A 21,032-nucleotide genomic window follows, 5' to 3' on the forward strand; every position below is an offset into this window, starting at 1 on the left:
CACGCTTTTGATGTGGATTAAGCATCAATGCTTTGGGCTGTATTGGTAGGTGGATGTGAGGTCTACAGCTTCTTCTTGGAATTTTTGAGTTTGAGATGGAGAATTCCTGAACTTCAGGAACGCTCACACAAAAAAAATTCTGGAAATACTGGAAAGTCATTTGTAAAATATTTCGAACCATAACTGTTGAACAAACTATTTAACTATACTATTCCTAAAAACATTACATTTGACCGAGGCAAAGGAAGGTGATAAGGCACAGGTGTTTTGATGGCATAAGTTAGCAAGATTTGATCAGAGTTGGTGTAGACTGACTATACCTAAGTTAGTTAGCTCGCTAGTTATTCAGGAATAAAGAAAATGTGTCCTTCGTTAAATAAAGTTCATTGAAGTATCTGTTGTTTGCCATTAATGTGTGGTGAACATCACACTGCCAAGGCTTGTCACAAGCATGTAATTAATTAGCTTTTTTCTTAAATCGCTTGACAGCCCTAGTTGTAGTTGAATGTGTTTAAGTTGAATATATCACTACATGGTACAGATGCAATTCATTAATTATTTTAATGTACTATTAACACACTCCTTTGTTATGAGTGGTTTGCACTTTCACTTTCAAAAGAAAAGTAAAAAAGTCAGTAAAGACATATTGTGATCATCAAATCCATTTACAAAAAAAATTGTCATGGTACAAATGAATGCAATTCACTGTGTGTATTCACACTTTTTTGTCCAGACAAAAGTTTAAACCTTACAACCCGGGTGAGGGACCGAGAGAGGGGAGGGAGCTGGAGACTCAAGCAGACTGAAAGGAGAACTCCAGGGGCTGAGGGCTTTTAACTTGGTTGCAGTGCAGGGGACCTCCATCACCCTGAGCACAAGTCATGTTTTCCACACAAACCCCAAAAGGACTCAAAGCTCTCCCCCCCCCCCCGAACCCTGCACACTTAGACCAACCCAGAGTCCTGCTACTCCCTGGGATCTAAACCTACAGTGACTTCCAAGTCAAGAGCAGCAGAGATTTGTATGTCCAGGCAACTACAACATAAACATTCTTGACTGAGTTCCATAAAGTACTCTGGAGCACTAGCATGTCTCCTTTTACACTTTTATCCCCCAAAGGTCAAGAGCGGACGTACTTAAGAGCGAGGAGGACGACAAGCTTAGCTTCTCATTTCTCAGTAAACACTCTCTGACATCTCACCCCAAAAAATGCGTGCATTTCATTTCTCTTTGTTTGACAAACACTGACCGCAAACACTTTATGAGGCCAACGCTTTGCAGATTGACAGTGTCATATGCGCAACACATGATATTCTCTGCGTGGTCTCTGGTCATACTCTCACTTTTCACTGCTGTAGCGAGTAATTTAGCCGCATGAGTTGTCTTTGCTGGGGGAGGCTTGCTTTGCTGTGGGGACCGGACGTTTTTTTGTTTTTCTTTCCCTGACAGCTGTTTTGACTTACACTGTGGCAGCAAACAGCAGACGGATCCCTTAATTGTGGTGGTCATAGTGTAGCTTTTCAGGGTAGAGGAGAGAGCGCACTGGGATTACAGCTGGCACGCAGCGCTGGTATGATGGATGGTGTGCGGAGCGAAGGGGGCGAACTGAAGTCGACCAGGCCACAAGTGCCACTCAATACTGATAACATACAATGTCTATCTAAATGAATCCATCTTCCGGGTTATGCTCTATGTTACATGCTATTTACCGAGTCAGTTTTTTTTAAATCATAAATACAAACCAGAGGATCACTTCAGAAAAAGGAAGAGTGGAAATTATTTATTTTATTTAAGTGTAAGTGTATTTGAGCGCTGTGCAAAGTTTGTGTTTTCTTTAGAAAAACATCTTTAAATTAATGATGTGAAATTGTTATGGGACATTTTCTTCTGAAAATACCCAAATTAACTTGGTATGGCCAGAGAAGGGAAAAGCTGTGGGAAAACATCAAAGTTGATGCAGCTGCCTGCTTGAAAACCTGCTTCAATATCTCATTCGTTAAAAAAAAAACATTCAACAGGTGTCTATAATTTCTCAGGCAATAACAAACATACTTATAAAGTTGAATTTTTTCAGGAGATCTTTAAAAAAAATACCTAAGAAAACACAATGAGCTGAATTATTGATTACACATGCCACTGTCTATTGCATCAGCTTACTTCACAATCGAAAGAGTAAAACCACTATAATGCAAGTCTTTTTCCAACCAACTTCAGAAAAAATTTCAATAAAAGTGTGGTGCTTCCTACAGAAGCCTAATAGTCCAGAGTATGCCAGTGTGGTGAATCACCAGCTGCTTTCTGTTAGCCACAGGCAGACGTGTCTTATGTGTGCAATTTTAAGAAGTAAAGCAGGATAATACGCATTTGGAACACGCCATCTCCATTCACCCGTACAGGGGAGAGCACTTGAGGAACACAAGTTTTTACATCCAGTACCCCTCAATACTTCCCTTTCTCTGTTTCTTTTTCCCACAATCTAAATAAAGAGCTGACTAACAGACTGTAAGGATTTAATCTAATTTCTAGTCTTTAAAGTTTATACTTTTATACTTTCATAATAAACTCAAACGAACAAGATCTCAGGCCGGAAGAATGCGTGTGGACTATTGTTTTCCCAGGCCACTGCTGAGATTCCCTGCGAAGCTGCAATCTGATCTACTATATTTGTTCTACCTTGGTGAATTAGCTGTGGTCCCTAGGAACACAAAGGAACTTTTCAACCTCTTCACCATCCCAGTACAGATCCACTTGGTCACCTCTGGGAGTTTGTTTTGGAGGGAGGGGAGGTGAGGGAGAAAAAAGTCCTTGTCCGCTCATGAATTTGCATCCCTTGCGTCCCACAGTAAACGTCAAGGGTTATTTATCAGACTGCTATGCGTGATCCACTGCAGCTGTCATCTCGCTCTATCCGATGGGATTTTAAGTGCAGCCTGAGATGTCACTGGCTATAAACAAAAGATAGCCAGCGCCTCATTTCCTTCTCAGAGTCCAGAGCCCCATGCAGCTCCTGCCAGAAATCCGCTCTTCCCATGAAGTCCTCCCAGCAGGCAAATATCAAAGCCAGTCTGGGGGGTTGGGTGGGGTGGTTGGGGGGCAGTTGAGAGGTGAGGGTAAAGGGGTGTGTGTAAAGGGAGCTTTGCAGGGCATTTGGGGGACAGGACACCCCGTGGACCCCTTCAAGGCAGATCAAGGAGAACTGTCCTTTTTTCGAAACTTGATGGGAACAGAGGACAGCGCTCGAGTCAACAAAACAACAAACACATAGAATACCACCCGGAGCCTGAAGGGGACAAGTATCTCCCCCTGCTCCAAAAGCAGCTCAATCATGCATCTGTCAAACTCTCTGGGCTCTCATTGCATTGATGGCAACACGCAAAGTCCGCCCCGCATGACCTAAAGCTAATTTCATAACTTAGCAAAATAATTTAGCTAATTTCATAACATGAGCAGATTCTTAGCACAACCATGTGCGGGTCAGCACTAGGGCTGAACGATTAATTGCATTTGCGATTTAATCGCGATATGATAGAACGCGATTTTCTAACCGCAACGTTCGCGATTAAAAACGTGACTTAAAAAAAAAAATTATCATTTTTTTTTTTTTCTTAAGATGGTAAATTTTGCACACAGTGTTTAAAAAGTGCATGCCTTGTGTTTATTCTTACAATGACTTTGTTTAAATTACTTAAATACACAGTGGCAAAGCTTGTTGTAAAAATTTTAATTGTGGGAAATAATATTTTACACTAAATGTATCTAATATTGTGTTGGTCATATTGAAATCATTCATTACGATTTGTTGGGGAAAAAATTAGGATAAAATAAAAAAATCGCATATTAAATCGCAATCGCAATATTGGGGGGAAAAATCGCAATTAGATTATTTCCCCAAATCGTTCAGCCCTAGTCAGCACAATGGTGGGGTGTGTCTGCACTCAGATGTGTGAGTTCCATGTATACATTAGTTCCTTCAAGGTAACACCTTTTTTCCATGAACCTTCTAAAGGATTTTATTTTGGGCAGATCTTCCACATAAAAACTCCTCTGGTGTAAACCTCTCTATTCACAACTGGAAAATTGTGATTTGCTCTTTTGTAGAACAATTACCCAACCCATTTATATTTGATTGCGCCATGCTTTCTGTCAATGACATTAGCAGATATAGGCATCCCCACCTATTCTCACTGCACGGTTGCTGATGTGCGAAGCCCTAACATTAGGGGCCACACTGTACATGAAGTGGAAGACATCATACTTACGACAGACATCAAGTGTGAACTCCAAGAACTACCCCCCCCCCCCACACACACACACACACACACACACACACATACACACACTCTTTACAGAGGGGGTTTATGAGGCCAGCTTAGCGGAGACTACTCCAAAGTACCTGTTGCACAGCTGTTTCCCTGCACCAGTTGCCGCTTTTTAACAAACCTGCCCGAAATAATGGGCCGGGGCAATGAACCATAGCACAATGTTCTGCCCGTAATGACACTGCAACCACAACAGACGGCGAGTGTTTCATCTAGCAGGCTCTACTCCGCCCAGCTCTCATGCCACTAAAATTCACTGCATCTGATAGCAGGGGAGAGAGTGATAGCAGAGAGAGAGGAGACAGAGAGAGAGAGGGAGAGAGAGAGAGAGAGAGACGGAAAGTGAATGAGAGAGACAGAGAGAGAGAGAGAGACCAAGAGAGGGAGAAAGAATGCAGTCTAGGGAATTCACATTGAACTTCACAAGCCATCCAGCTGTCTAAAATCATGCCAAAAGAAAAAAAGAAAAAAACGACTGGAGCCCAGGTTGTGTAAATAGTCAGGAACACACAGGTGTCAGATGGCATCAGGAGTGATGCCTCCAGACACACGCACGTGTACAGCCAAAGGACACACTCAAGGTATCCATGTTGGCTCTCGTTGTGTACAGCGCTGCAGGCGTCCCTCCAACCACACTCCCTCTCAGGTGAGCTGAAGGTAAGCCAGGCAAGGCAAGGCAAGGCAAAGCAAAGCGAAACACACTGGAGAGCGCCGGCCTCCGTTCTGGCTTCGGTTTGGGCTCTTACCTGAAGATGGGTCTGTGGAGAAGCTTCCTCTTGATTGTCACAAATTCGTCCATTTAAAGGGCAAGGGGGCCGCAGACAGAGCTGCTTGGGCACAGGGCTCTCTCAGCTGCTCCTTACATTGCAATGTGTGCTGACTTTAGTTCTGCCTCTCTCCCTCTCTTTCCCTCTGTCTCCCCCTCTCACTCCCTCTCTCCCTCTCCCCTTCTCACTGTTACTCACTCTCTCTCTCTCTCTCTCTCTCTCTCTCTCTCGCTCTGTCTCTCTCTCTCTCTCTCGTGTGCGCTTTCTCTTCACTCACAGGCCAGTGGAAAAGGCCATAGAGGCCACATCAGAGTAATGCTGCTCCACAGGGAAAGTGAGAGATTGAGAGTGAGCGAGAGAGGGGGAGAGAAGGAGAGGGTTAGGGGAGAGCTGAAGAGAGAAAGGGAGAGAAAGAGGGAAGAGAAAGTGAGAAAGAGAGAGAGAGAGAGAGAGAGAGAGAGAAAAAGACAGATAGAGGGGAGCTGCTCCACAGGGAAAGTCAGGGGAGGAGACGAAGAGAGAAGGGAGCGGAGCGGAGGGGCTCCTCAGACACACACTCACACACACACACACACACACACACACACACACACACACACACACACACACACACACGCACTCTCACTCACGCAAACAAGCGCGAGCATGTGCGCGTGTCCACACACACACACACACACACACACACAGGCTCTGACAGAGCGCTCTCCTGCTGAGGAGAACTCTGTGCTGTTCGTGGCGAGAGAGACCAGCAGCAGCAGCAGCAGCCTCGTGGAGCTTCAGCCTCGGCAGAGCAGCGTTCTTCCGAGTCTCCATCTCCCCCTCCCTCTCTCATTCTCTTCCTCTATCTCACTCTCTCATGCACTCACTCACTCCCTCCCTCATTGCTCACACAACAGAGCACAGCACAGTTTTCTCTTCTTGTTATAAGACCTCATGTGCACGTGTGTGTGTGTGTCGGTGGGTGTGACACACCCTCTCTTTTCAATATACACCTTATGTGTGTGTGTGTGTGTGTGGATCTGTGTATGCCCCCCCCCGCGCCCCGCCTCTTTCACAAATACACACACACACACGCACAGCCTCACTTTCTTTTTCCACAGGGTTTTCAGGCAAGTAGTGTGTGTAGGGATTAATGAAGATGGATAGAGGCTGGTCAGGGAGGCTGGCCCTGCGTCAGGAGATGGTAATTATTTCACAATCTGGCTTTCATTCAGCACCAATGATGTGTGGACGCAGCTAGTCACTGCCGAGTTGCTCCTAGATCTTGGCAGCAGGAATGCTTGGTTAAATGGAGTGGGGGGGGCTTCAGACAAAAGGGGGTGGGAGCATGAGGTGTGTGTGTGTGGGGGGGGGGGGGCATACTTTAATCAGCAGGAGATTTGGCTGTTTGATTTCAGCTAAGGAGAAGAAGCACGATCTCACCCCTGCTGCACGGTCATCCGGTAAACAGGCTAACACCACAGAGCAGACGGCAGGGTCAAAGGTGAACCACCCGACCGCCTACCAGAATTCCTTTTCCCCCCAAATGACTGCTGGTCATCCCAAGAGAGGCGAGGCGTGGTAGAGCCACCCCCAGATAATCGTGCGGTTTGCCATCACAAGCCCATGGTGCGTGCATGCGGCGGCAACCAGACCGTAAGGGCACATTATCGCGTGCTCTCCGGCAATTTGCAGACTCTGCATGAGCTGTGTTTTAAGCAAAACACGTTAATGTCACTTTCAATCATGTTTCCACCCAACAGCGTGAATTACGCTCTGCATGAGGTTATGATCTTTAGGGGACCCGAAACACGATTTACAACCTCAGCAAGAAGTACAACTTTGTGACAAAGTATAATTTAACACGGCAATAAAGGGCGCATTACCGCCGATGCATGTCAAGACTTTGTCAGTTGTATCTAAACCTCCTCAGCCGGCCTAATGTGTCTTGGCAGAGGGGCGCATTCCAAAATCCCCTCTCGTTAAGGGGTGAATCAGGTGCTTACTGCTGATACAGAACACTCCACCTCGACTCGCATTCCCCTGCAGCGCGTCTGACGCAAGTCGGAGGATTTCAATCTCCTTGTGGACGTCTTGATAGGTAACTCGAAACCTGTTTTAGCCAAACACTTCTAATTTTTCTTTTTCTTATAATAACAACCATGTGGGGAATAAAAGAAAACACCTTTCATTACTCCTGCAAACCTGGTTAGGGTTCAGTTGCCCATGGAAACACACGCAATAAAAAACGCAAACCACACAAATGGCGGGCAGAGAGAAGACTTGAAACAACAGTGTCCAAATATGGCACCGACCAAAATCAGACTTCACCACAAGACGTTTGTGCTGTTTGTGAACACAGAGTCCACTCTCGTATGGCCAATCTGGGGGGGGGGGGGGGGGACAAGAAACAAGTGTTTACGCAGAAAGGGTTTGCCGAGTTCCCTTTGAATTTCTGGTGTTACAACAGCATTGTGTCCAGAAAGGAGCTTATAAAGAACACTCCTCTATGCCATTTCCCACATCAAAGCGTGGAAAATATGTATTGGCAGTGGCAAAAATAATGACTTACGCAAGCTTTTAAGTCAAAAAGCAGAGCCTACGAAACGCTCGACAGGCAGCACAAACCTTCATGAAATGTGTAATACTACATCTTTCGGAGGTGTTATTCTTAAAGCAGACATTACCTTCATCATTGTCTCACTGTGACAGTATGAGAGATCTACTTACAGGTGACAGGGTAATCAACACAAAGAATTCCGAAAGCAAACCTGTACTGGGTAATTTACAGAGTGCACACAGTGTTATGAAAAAGATCCTGCTTGCTTCTTTCCTGTCTCAGGATATGACAATTATGTTCTAAGGAACTGAACCACGAACTCGCCAGCTATGAATTCCGCCGGAAAAATATTACAAAGAAACTGAGATGCTGGGTTTTTGTTTTACCTACGGCAGATCAGGCAGATCTCCGGCAGATCTCGGGCAGATCTCACTGACTAACATTAACTCCAGATTTAAAAAAAAATATTAAAAAAATAAAAATCAGTCACTATCTAAAGAAACACTAGAGATTCAAGCAACTGTTCATTATTGCTTCCGGGCTTTCTCTCTGGTTATGCCATCCTTCTGTTCAAAGTAGCAGCTGGGGAACTGAAACAAGAGCATGGTAAAAAATACTGCTGTTGCTCAGCTGTGGTCTGTTATCAAGTATGTTTTCTTTCATCTGCACACACTACCTAAACAGTTTAAAAAATGTGATCTAATTTCATAGATGACAATATGACCTTGACATAATTTGCCATAGTCGTATGCATGTAACCAAGTAACAATGTAACAATTGCAACACTTCATTCCAAACATGACTAATAAACTTTTTTTTTTTTTATGTATTATTAATTAAAATCTGATTCTAATAATATTTTTTCATTAGATCATCATTCATTGAGTGACTGATTGAACCAGGGGGGAAGGCTAACTGACAATCCCACACTATTATGCAGTGGCACCCTAAAAGAAGAGCTGCAGGATGGGGAGAGAATGCCCCTCAAATCTTTCTTGGTGGGGACAAGGCAGCAGTGAGCTTCAGCCTCTCTAGAGAGAAAGGCCTAGTTTCAAATCAGGGCCTAGTCCAAACCAGAGTCAGGTGCCATCTTGTTACCCAGCCTGACACGTATCCCTAACCAATCACGCTGGTCATCAAGAGACAGACCGGGGACGTTAGTTCTGTTTGAAGTCTCTGTTTCCAATAACAAAATCCGGACAATGTCTTTCCTTGGAAAGCTGTCTGTCCCGGTGGAGAATGTCCAGCCACAGCCCATCTCCCTGGGTTCACTTCCCTCCTCTGTTGCTATTGGCCAAAGTGCCCCAGAATCTAAGGCTATATTTGGGAGTCATTATGATTCTTTTACCGTGAATTTTTCCAGCGGTTCTCAAGAGAACCGCTATGTCCTTTATTGCTAGTTTCAGTACTGGCACTGCTCTGACCTCTTGAGCTATTGGAAGTGAGAGAACAGTAATAATAGGTTCAGATTACATGAAGATCTTGGCACGGCACAACGGGTTGAAGCCCATTGATGAATAATAAAATAGTTGGGCTTATCTGATGATTAAAAAAAAATAATACCTCTGTCCTCAATCACATTTTCCAAAACAAGCTGCGGAGCCAAACGACATCGTGAGACAATGACTGAATCTGCCGTGTCATTCCACACACACTAACACATACACACACACACACACACACACACACACACACACACACACACACACACACACACACACACACACATACACACATACACACAAACACTCACTCTCAAAAACTTGGCCTTACTTCAGTAGATCGCAATCAAATTAATTAAGTCTGCAATTGGCCAACATTATTTTCTGCTCTGCTCGACATTCGAACATGACAAGCATTTCCACAACACAAGGCTGAACCTCCGAGTCATTCATCTGAATCAAAACAGTTTGCCGCCTGTTTGTATGCAAATAGAGCCACACAAGAGCGGGTCCGCGTCGGCAATGGCAATGGCAAAATGCTAAATGCCGGAGTCTGTGGTACACACGCTTAATTAGCACATTAATGCTAACATGCTGCTAATTATCCTGTCTACATTCTATTAGGATGGAACAGTAGCAAGCCCTCGGGGAGTCACTGAGGCCATAGGAGCTGCATAGAGCATCACTCCCCATAATACATCACTCTTACTCCTTAGGGGTCAAACTGCGCAGGTCACGTGTGATTCAAAAAGGCATTCGAGCCCTTTGATCTGGATGAGGCAGTGATGAGATCAGACAACAGAGCAAAAATTACATTTCGAACATAAAAAAGCTGACGCACGGGCTAATAATGCCAAGGCGTTTAATTTAAAAAAGAGATTTTAAAAATTAAAAAGGGTGCTTTTCTCTCCAGCGCTTAACACCTCACAAAACAACCCAGTGCTTTTATTAGAAATTCTGCAAAGTGCATAATTCAACCCTGATAACATGCCATAACATGTCTTGTTTTATAGAGGGACTGGCTGGAAGTAAGAAACTTCCAAAATGCTTAATTCATGGCATAATAAACTCAAGGGGTAAAATAAAAAAAGATTGGAAAATCATAATTTTCCGATATAAATACACATCTCTGTGAATCTGCAGAGCAAGGTAAAACAAGTCGTAAAATTTGTCCTCAAGAGGTGCTCTTGTCTGTGAGGACTGCTGCCGAGTTGCTCAAAAAACAAGCCAACAAAATAGTGCCTTTCTGTCGTCTGGTTCGAATGTATAAATCAGCTTTTTGTTACCCCCTGTAATGGGCTCCAGTGCCTGGGCAGGACGGGGGCCATGCCAGCGGTCAGCACAGGTTGGGTGTGTGACATTTAGACGCCTGCTGAAGTATCCCCGGGCCTGGAGTTCCTCTGGCTGACAGGAGGGGCAGGAAACGCTTCAGTGCGCTGCATTTAGCTTCACATTTTCAAAATGATGTCATGGAAAGAGGGAAAAAAGGGGGAACTGTATCCTCTCTCTCTCTCCCTTGCTCTCTCTCTCTCTCTCTCTCTCTCTCTCTCTCTCTCTCTCTCTCTAGCCATTGGTGTTTGATAGTCGTGCGGTACTAACGGGCAAGCTTTTAGCGGGGCCTGCGAGAGTTGGTCGGGTGTGTAAAACAATGCTTTAGAGAGTTTAGTCTAACGGATGGCTTCACGTTCACTTTCTGACATCGGTACTTAGATATTGCAACACCAAGCCTCCATAGATACGGCTGGTTTTTTGCACCCTGGACAGGGTAGATTCACTTCTTTGCCTCCTTCTCAGAACGTTCTGTTTCATCCCTGAGTCCTGCACAGGCCCGTATGGTCGCGGCTGCTGCTATAGCAACCGTCGCAAAGGAAACCATCGGCTCCACCATTCGAAAGAAGAATGACAATGGAGAGTTTTATCAGTCCACTTTTACCCTCTGCGTGCACACATGAGAAGACCCCAGTACCACCCCCATACACACAGACACGCAAACACGCATACAATATTCTCTATGAATACATTGAGAAACTGAAGATGTTGTAGGACTAAAAATGCCGGCTTTCTTGTGAAGACTGCTACTTACAAAAACAATATGACATGTAGTGTGTGAACGTCTTGCACACGATATGTGATGTCTAAAAAAAGGCTAGATTTGGTTATTTTTCTGAAGCCATTAAAACCTTGACATACAATCAGTTTGAATGTGGCGGACTGGTAATTGCATTGTAACACTTTCATTTTCTGGTAAAATTGTTTGTCGGAGAACATGTGCTCAGGGCTCAAAGAGGCGCACCGACGTGTTGGTTTCGTCGGTCCACGTCGAGGGATCGTAAACACGAAGTAATGGAAATGGAAATGAAAGGCAAAGGGAGATAAATCCAATTTCACACAAACAAGGGCAAACCTCTCATTTAATGTCGCCTCCAGGATACCGAACAGACAACTATGCTGGACCTTAAGTAAATGTTGGTCTGTGTGTCCCAGGCCCCCACTGTCTGGGGCTTTACCATAGTCCTGGCAAAGGGCTTAGGGTTAGGATTTATGGTTATGAACAAGTCTGTAATGGTAACCCTTCACAGTCACATTTCTTTCTTGATTATTTTTCTGTTCCTGGTCCATCATAAACTCAACAGGTATGGCTGCTCAAGGAAAAACCTCTATCTGTGTCCAAAATAACTCTTCATGGAGGACTGGGTGGGGGGGGGGGGGGGGGGGGGGGGGGGCAATTGAAGGCAATATCCGCTGTTGGTTCAACGTGGAATTTCCGGATATCCACCGATATAATATGTACCTCCGAGGCTGGCTCAGGAATGGCAGTGTATTACAAATGAACAATCCTCTCATAAAAACGCATTTGTGGATTTGGACAGGAATCCCATAAATGCATGCCATTATCAAATGCCAGGTCCATCACTGTTTACGATGATGGGCTATTCATTAACACCCACTAGTTATTACAGAGCTTGAAACAAATACAAATGTGGTGAGGGACAGAGTGAGAGAGAGAGAGAGAGAGAGAGAGAGAGAGAGAGAGAGAGAGACAGAGACAGAGACAGAGATATAGAGAGTGGGAGAGAACACAGTTGCCAGGAGACGTCACTGAGGCATATCTTGTCTCCTGGGAAATAATGTCCAGGGGAGTTTGGCTGGAGCCTAGCGAGAATAACTGGACGGCTCTGGCAAAGCAAAGCTGTTGCATGGACAACTGCATATTCATCATCAGCGACAGGCATCCGAGCTACGCCACGCGACTGCACAGTACATCAACGCCTTGATATTGCAAAATACATTAACTTAAACAGTAAACCATACGGGGCATTACGCTGATTATCACTGGAGATGAAACAGACAAGGAATGTCCATCAGCTGTAATGCGGACGCATTGAAACCATGTTGCTGACAAGCTGTCTCATGTACCGAGGGACCGAGCCTTGCAGCAGGCAAGCTGTCTATGATGCAAGAGAGCGTGCGCTTTGCAGCATGTTTTTGTTGAGCTGAACTCGTACTGGGGCCTTAATGGTGTTATGGTGGCGACATTAACACGGCCCAGGAGGTTGTGATTAGAGGGGGGGGGGAGGTCTGTGGTCTCTGTGATCCTTCCTGTCATCTATCATAGATCAACTGAGATAAGAAAAGACAGAAATAAAGTATGACAGAACAATGAGAAATCATTTTGAAATATCAAACAAACACAAAAGTTTATTTAGCGCAAGTGTAAAAAATTAATTTCCTGCATAACAACATCCCTCATACTACCTTTGTTTTCAGACAACGCATTTGTGTTTCCAGCCAAACAGGGCTCAAAGCACTTAAGCTTTTAAAAATGGAGGCTACGGGAAAGCTGGCTCCACACGTTATACACGGAAGGCATAAATGTTGCATAAATCCATCCCAGCAGCACTGCGGCGAACACGTTTGGCTTAACAAGTCATCTCTGGCTTCTGCTCCCATCAAGCAAAGCAGAGCTGGTGTGCTGTTCTCTCTTCACTGACTTTTAAGTATTTTTGAAGGTACACACAAGGGAGAGTCCTGTGGATGCTTCATCTAGAGATGAGAGGCGCTGTTGAATGGGGGCCTCTAGTGGAAACAGAACTTACCTTCTTGTGGTCCATCCAGATTCTAACAGTAATGTAAAACCTCCTTAATTCTATGTTTTAGAGGGTAGTGTTTAGAGGACACTGGTGAGTTGATGTGGTGGCACTGTAAAAGGTCATGTGTTGGCTCAAAATAAACAACCGTTCAACAGTTGCTTCTCAACGGAAGACTTACATGACCACACGTTATCTCTAACAACCTGCAATTTAAGATGGATAAAAAGTGGTTTTCCAAAGTCCAAATCCCTCTGAAACATGTCTGTTCACACCAGCAGATGAGAGCTTGCTCAGTGTCGCCGGCAAGCGCACTTCAAAAAAGCCATTTAGTGCGTGCTGAAGAGGTGTCATAATTCTCTGCTATTAATCACATTAACCTATGGTAAACCTCCATAATGACAAAACAGATCGGCAGATCAATCACCAACCAAATATAACCAACTCTCTCTCTCTCTCTCTCTCTCTCTCTCTCTCTCTCCTCTCCCTGATGGCCCAGGAGGCTGCCGACTGAGGCCCAGATCTGTACCAGATCTCTGCCGGGGTCAGGAGTTATCTGGGGCCGCTGTACACAACACAGCTCTGCCGCTGTGCCGGCCGGAATACTAATGCAGCGTGCCATTTGTGTTCCGCGGATCTGCGGCTGCGTGACTGGCACCACTGAGCTCAACTTTGATGAGAGGCCATTGCTGCAGAGCACCTCTTAACGTTCTCTTACGTAAATGGCAGCTTCCCACATCAGGAGGAAGGGAGCAGGGAGAGAGTGGGGGAGAAGTACAGAGAGAGAGAGAGAGAGAGAGAGAGAGAGGGAATGAGGGAGAGTGTGTCAGAGAGAGAGAGAGTGTGAGAGTGAGAGAGAGAGAGTGGGGGAGAGGAAGAGAGAGAGAGAGAGTGGGGAGAGAGAGAGAAAGAGAGAGAGACAGCGAGAGAGAGAGGGAGAGAGAGAGAGAGAGAGAGAGAGAGAGAGAGAGAGAGAGAGAGAAAGTGAGTCTGCAGCAGGGGCAGTTTGCGTGGGAGCAGGTGAGGGCCACTCCATGGCACCTAAACTCTGATGGAGCTCCAGAGCGGCTGAAGAGCGACCGCCGGGAAGCATTCACAGGAGGGGCAGAGGGAGAGAGAGAACACATTTGGGCACATACGGTGTGCCCATGCACATAAATACACACACAGACAAACACATAGTACAAACACACACAGCACTGAAGCAGAGATACAAGTTCAGAAAAAAAAACACAACGAGGAAAGAAGACATGAATGCTTTTGGCTTCAAACAGCATATAGTGTCAGTGTACCCTACACACACACACAAACATAGACCTTCAGAAGCCCAACTGTCAGAGGTATATTCTCTTACCTATCCCCTCATTCCATGCCAGCAAAGCCTGCTTTACCTCATCAGTAGATTTCCTCCTCAGATATTCACCGACAGGAACAAACCCAAATGAAACACCACATTTATTGACGTTTGAGGGGGAAATCAATACCCCTGGGAGGCAAGAGTGGTTTAATGAAAAGCTTCGAGCTGAATTACCCCTGTATCCGACAGATAAAATTCATACTCTGACACCACAGGCCCGGTAGGCCCCAGTGACGCATTCCGTCTTTGACTCATTTGTGTTTGGTCTCTAAATAATGCAGCGTGCACCTTTCTCTCCATGCGACATTTTGTGGGAAATTAGGGCATGTTTGACAGAGCTGAAAAGAGATGGCACAGGAAGGGCTTACCTTTGAGAGGTGCTTTTGTACTTCTGCCTGCAAAAACAAAATTGGCATGCGTTAGAGAGAGCGCAAAAAAAATGAAAGTCAAGGACACAGAGCACACTTCACATGAGAGCAAGAATCTGCTGAAGGGTGGTATTACGGCTGTGCCCTCAACAGGCAGAAGGGACATGTGCTTTGACGGCTTAGTCCAGAACACTCACAGACAACAATTCAGTGCAAATGTACATCAGGAAATTACAGCTTTTATCAAATCAAGTGATGGAATTGTACCAAAGGGAAAACAAAAACTGTCAACCTTTCTCATATATAGAGACCTTTGCAGGCCAACTTGTGGCTTTTTCTACTAATGCTGCTGCAATGAGTTGCCCTGGACTTGGGACTAAGATGCTGTGTTCCTACTACGACGGCATTTTTTGTTTCTGCGTTACTCTTCAGCCCACAGCCACACAGATTTGAAATGAAAATGAGACGCCCACTTTCAGCTTTGGTTCCAGGGATTTTGCACCCATGTTGGCGCGAACAGCGTAGGCGTACCAGTCATTTTTCATACGTACAAGAAAAGTGTCAATGTCCATACATACACTTATGGGCCACACTTATGGGCCACAATATGGATAGAACTTTACAGTCCATAAGGGCCCTTCTGCTGTGCGTGTAGGAGGAGGACTCTCTCCTTTCCATGGTAAAAAAAAACCGAAAAAAAAACCTCCTGCCTCTTCTTCATCTGTTCACCCTGGTGGGGTTGCGACACAGAACCCGCACCACGGCGTGCCTCTCTGGGTGTGAAAAACCCACTGAGCACAGCCATCAGTTTCGCACATCCACAACCATCATTTCAGAGCGGAGAATTAATCATCGCTTCCCTGTTCAGCACTCATCTGCTCAAAGGTTACAGACTTTTACGTGACGAAAAAAAAAAAAAAAAAAAAAAAAAAAACCTTCATGTACATATCTGTCAAAGCTGGTCCACAAAATGGAATATCGGTTAGTGTGCAATAGGTTGTATTATCCATGGTTTTTGATTGTGTTATGTATATATTATTTTATAGTACAATATCATCCGTAGCACTGCTTTCCTTTTGTAAAATCAGAAACGTAAGGTCTCAAGTGTCAGGGGGGCAGCTGCAGATGAATATTCACACTTGCCCCTTGTTCCTAGCACTGGTAACTACACCATAAAGGGTTGATTAGTAATGGAAGATATTGAATATCACTGAGTAACAGGGGATTAGGGTTACAATTGGTGTAAGGGGACATGTATACACATGGTACCAGTGTGTTCTTACCAAATGATTAATTTATAGTAATGCTGTACTTAATGGTGTAATGTAACAAATGTTATTTAAAGTGTTATCTAATGAAGCACTTTTGAAATACGTATTCTGCTCCTCCTCATAGAAGGACACACTCTCTAGAACTGTCTGGGTCCTTTTCGAACCTTTCGCCTCTTAGTTTCAGAGTGAAGAACATTTGAAGGATTGTTTTTTTCCATGTGTAGACATTTTACTTCTCTGTACAATACCATCAACATGAACATGGACCACTGAGAGCATAGAATTTTAAAATGTTTCAACCCAAAGCATTTTGGAGTTCTACTGTAAGACCACAGGCACTAAGTACCTCCGTTAAGAGTTCCATCATGACAACACTGAAACCCCCCCCCAAGGAATGTTCAACAGCAGAAGAATGTGAGTTACTGTGTTATCTAAAAGGGAAGTTAGACCAAGATTGACTCGAGTCATTCAAATTCAACTCACACCTGAGAGTCTTCGCACACAAGCAGTAATTTGCGATGGGGATGAGGTGCGGGTGGTGAGGTGCGGGGGGAGGTTCACAACAAAAGTTGTTATGATGAGACAAAATGGAGGAGGAAAACTGCACATAATTGCTTTTTCATGTGCAGCTGCATGATGAAGTAGTCACTGAGTAAGTAGGTGAATAAGTGAGTGTGTGATCAAATGAATGAATGACTGAATGTGCATATACACTGGGAAATGGAGAGACAGCAAGAGGGGGGACAGAGTGACTAGGAGAGTGAAATGACCAGTGAGTGAATGAGAGAACAAATGAGTGAACAGTCGAGTGTGTGAGTGAGTATGTGAGTGAGTGAGTAAGTGAGTGAGTGAGTGAGTGAATGAGTGAGTGAGTGAGCGAGTGAGTGTGAGTCAGTGAGCAAGTTAGTGAGTGAATGAGTAAATAAGTGAGAGAAGGAGGTAGTGGGTAAGTTAGTCGCCAGCCAGTTTGCTTTCTTGTGTGTGTGTGATATCTGTCCTTGAGTGTGTCTGTGGTCCGTGGGTATTAGCAAATGTGAATATGTGTGTGTGTTTGTGTGTGTGAGAGAGAGAGAGCATGAGAGAGAGAGAGAGAGAAAGAGAGAGTGTGTGTCTTTGTGTGTGTATGTCTGTGTTAGTGTGTGTGCGTGCGTGAGTGCGTGCATGTGTGTGAGAGACTCCAGTGTGACTTGAGTCCAGCTCTGGATGACTCCCGGGCTCCGCACCAGTGCTCAGCGGGGAGGCATGAATGAGCAAATGTGACCCCGTGCACACACACACACACACACACACACACACACACACACACACACACACACACACACACACACACACACACACACACACGCACACACACACGCACTCCAATCTACTCCACGCTCCACAAACCCCACTGATTGGGGCCACTACAGTTCAGGACCACTTTTTTTAGGGGGGAACTTTCTTTTAACAGCCAGCTGGAGCCACTATTACACACACAAACACACACACACACACACACACACACACACACACACACACACACACACACACAGAGAGAGACACACACACATCCTCAGTTGAGACTGCACACAGTCACCCCTACCACCACCGTCCTCCATGGAAACACTCCGTCAGCGGCTGCCCCATGGGTATGAGCGAGGGATTATACATGACAAAACACTCCCACGCCCCATTAGCGTCGGCAGGGGTGCTGCCAGGGGGGGTTAGGTGCCCCCCTTATGTGGCCATGCTAATAGAACACTGACACCTGCTGAATGTCAACAATAACAACTGATCGAGCCACACACCAACCACATTAGGAACAGGTTCAAACCAAAACAATCGGTTGTATGTGGAGTTAAAAACCTCGATTACGTTATATAGTATACAGATGGAGAGAGATATCAACCCAATAGGTGCATCCAAACAACAGCAGTCCTTAAATGATCCAAGTGCATCACTACCTGGACTGAGCCAGGCCAGCCACAAAAGCATTTTATAGAGGAAACCAAATCCATTAAAAAAGGATGGATTGAGGTCATGGTTTTCAAGGCTAATCTGCAAAGATGAGAATAATAATAACAATATAATATATCCCTACAAGCCTGTCACGTCAAAAGAACACACTAAGAGTACTATAGGCAATAACGCATGACAGAATTGTTTAATGTTGACCGGAAAACAAACAGAAATAAAAACAATGAACATGCACGCATGCGACGGACGCTTGTAAAATGAAGACAAAAAACAAACTGGGAGATGTGAGTGAGTCTTCTAGCGGAGGAGAGTTATCGAGCATGAGTTGGTAGATCATCATCTGTCAGAATTGTTCTCTTCCTCAAGTTCAAGTGGATGGAAACCCACTCTACAACTTACACAGCGGCTGCACTCACTCTAAAGACGCTGTATCCAGTCACACATACACACACACACAAACACACACAGAAGACGCTGATAAGACACATATCAACAACAAAAGCCAAAACACAAACAAACAACCATAAATGACAACAACCAAACTTACATTCCTTTGACTCGCTTCCACATTTTCTCGGTTTGCTCATTTTTCGGGTACTTTATGGAGTTGTTCTCCAGTCCGTCCAGGGGTGCGCAGTTGCCGAGCAGGGCGTCCATGGTGTGAGTCCGAGGCCGATTCAGCAGGTGTCGGGTAGCGCATCTGCACCAGGGCGCGCGCCGGGTCCTCAGATCATGGCAGTTGCCGAGGGTTACGCGTGTCTCTGGGTGTTTTAGCAAACGGAGCCCAGTGGATTGTGCGAGTGCCAGTGGCGGAGAGAGAGAGAGAGAGAGAGAGGGAGGGAGGGAGGGAGGCTGCACAGAGGCAGCGGCTGGTGCGTTCTCTCTCCGGATCTAATACCGTTTGCGCGTGAGGTACACGCACAGCACTCTTTCCCTTTCTCTCCCCCACCTCTTTCTCTCTCTCTCTTCCCTCTTGCTGCCAGTGAGGCAATGCACACTTCTTCACTGCTCTCTCTCACTCTCTCTCTCTCAAGGGTAGGTTGGAAGCGGCAGCAGCAGTTCAAACAATACCAACAGTAGCTGGAGTGTCTGTCTCTCTGTCTCTCTCTTCCTGCTTCAGAAATCCCTTCTTGGTTTACCTCACCACGCAACGTATCTCTCCTCCTATCCTATCTCTCTATCTCTGATTCTCTCTATCTCTCACTGTAACCTACTCCTCCTCTCACTCTCTCTCTCCTCCTCTCTATGTGTCTCTCACTGTAATGCTCTGTCTCTCTCACTATACTCTCTCTCTCTCTCTTTCTTTCTCTTACTGTGCTGCTGTGTAATGATGGCAAAAGCACTCCTCCCTCCTCATGCCATGAGGATATCTGCTCATAATAATGCAGGTGGCTGGTTTATATAGTTCTGCCCCTCTAAGGACACACGCATACTCTCCTCTCTCTCTCTCTCTCTCTCTCTCTCTCTCTCTCTCTCTCTCTCTCTCTCCCACACACATGCACACACTCTCTCACCCACAGACACAGAAACCGCACTCCCACAGACACACAGACACACACTACGGCACCAGCCGGTCACAGAGAGAGCAGCACCTGTGAGCATTGCCGGCACGGTTCCCAAAAGTAGATGGCACCGTCAGCTCTTACAGCGACCCACGAGAGTGGTGGGACAGATGGCAACTGACACCACCACGGCGATGATGATAACGACGATGATGATGATGATGATGATGACGGCACCCCTCTTCCTCCTCCCAGCTACACTCAGACAGAGAGAAAAGGAAAGATGCCAAAGCTCCAGCGTGAAAAAGCCGAGATCGCAGAGGAGAGAAAAAAAAGGGGCAAGAGAGAGGTATGTCTCCCACCACCGCACGCCTCCTCCCCCTTAGACTGGCATCCTAACCTGCATGCTGGAGGGTGGGGGAGTGGGGGAGTGGGGGAGTGGGGGTGCGGAGGCCCTAACGCAGCGTTGAGATGCTCAGTCCCTGCCCAGAGTCGTCCCGGTCCGGAGCGCCAGCCAGAGCAGTAGCTGCCGATGCAGTGCAATCGCTGAGCGCATCTCCATATTTCCCTCCCTCCCTGCCTCTGTCTCTCGCTCGCTCCCTCTCTTCCTCACTCCCTTTCTTCTCCGCCTCCTCCTGCGGACATCTCTTGCTCGAATGCTTGCAGTGTGTGTGTGTGTGTGTGCTCGTGTGAGCAAAAAGGGAGGCTAACGCTGGGAATAAAAATAAACCCTTGAGCAGCTCCCGGACGCGGAAGAAACAATCATGGACGCGCTAAGGGGAACGGCACCAAGCGCGGCTCGCGAGCCACAGCTCTGCACTCTTTTTCCTGCCAAACGGCCCCGCCGCTAAAAGCCGCAATCTCCCTCATCACCCCCCACTAGACAAACACACACACACACACACACACACAAACACACACACACACACACACACACACACACACACACACACACACACACACACACACTCACACACCTCTCCAATCCCCTTATTCCAGCAGCACAGGAGCACAGACATGTGGGAAGTGACTGATGAAAATTGTATGACCGTTTGTGGAGGCACAAGGAGGCATACAGGCTGATTAGTGTGAAATGAATGGGGAGGAGAGTGAGGGATAGAGCAAGTGCATGACCTGCCATACATCAGCTCAATGTACCACAGAGATGCGAGGGACTGGGGGGGGGCGAGGGGCAGAGAGAGAGAGAGAGAGAGAGAGAGAGAGAGAGAACACATTCCACATGCCACTTCTTTGTCCACAGGAGCGTCTGTGGCACTGGAACAAAAGGGGGGAACCTCAGCTTCAGTGCAGCTTCATCAGCATCAGCTTCATCAGCTTCATCAGGTGACTAACCTGAGACTCAAACCAGGCTGCTTCCTCATTCGTTTCCAAATGAGGACAAAACGCATGACAGTAGGGAGGG

The 21,032-nt window shown here is 46.0% G+C and overlaps 1 protein-coding gene across 2 annotated transcripts in view; it reads right to left on the reverse strand.

Annotated features, from left to right (window-relative positions):
- pde1a (phosphodiesterase 1A, calmodulin-dependent) overlaps positions 1 to 20,006 on the reverse strand; it is a 44,832-nt gene extending 24,826 nt beyond the window's left edge. Inside the window, exons 1-2 of one of the 2 annotated variants that reach the window (XM_031586369.2) lie at positions 18,655 to 20,006; positions 14,881 to 14,907 (exon numbers count right to left, since the gene is read on the reverse strand). In XM_031586369.2, coding sequence (XP_031442229.1) covers positions 14,881 to 14,907; positions 18,655 to 18,764 — 137 coding nt within the window. In that variant the 5' untranslated portion in view covers positions 18,765 to 20,006. Of the gene's footprint in view, positions 1 to 5,065; positions 6,038 to 14,880; positions 14,908 to 18,654 lie in introns of those variants that run through there. The other variant, XM_012833947.3, reaches the window with a different exon arrangement.
- Positions 20,007 to 21,032: the final 1,026 nt, after the last annotated feature.

Source organism: Clupea harengus, chromosome 2 (assembly GCF_900700415.2).
Source record: "Clupea harengus chromosome 2, Ch_v2.0.2, whole genome shotgun sequence".
Lineage (NCBI taxonomy): Eukaryota > Metazoa > Chordata > Actinopteri > Clupeiformes > Clupeidae > Clupea > Clupea harengus.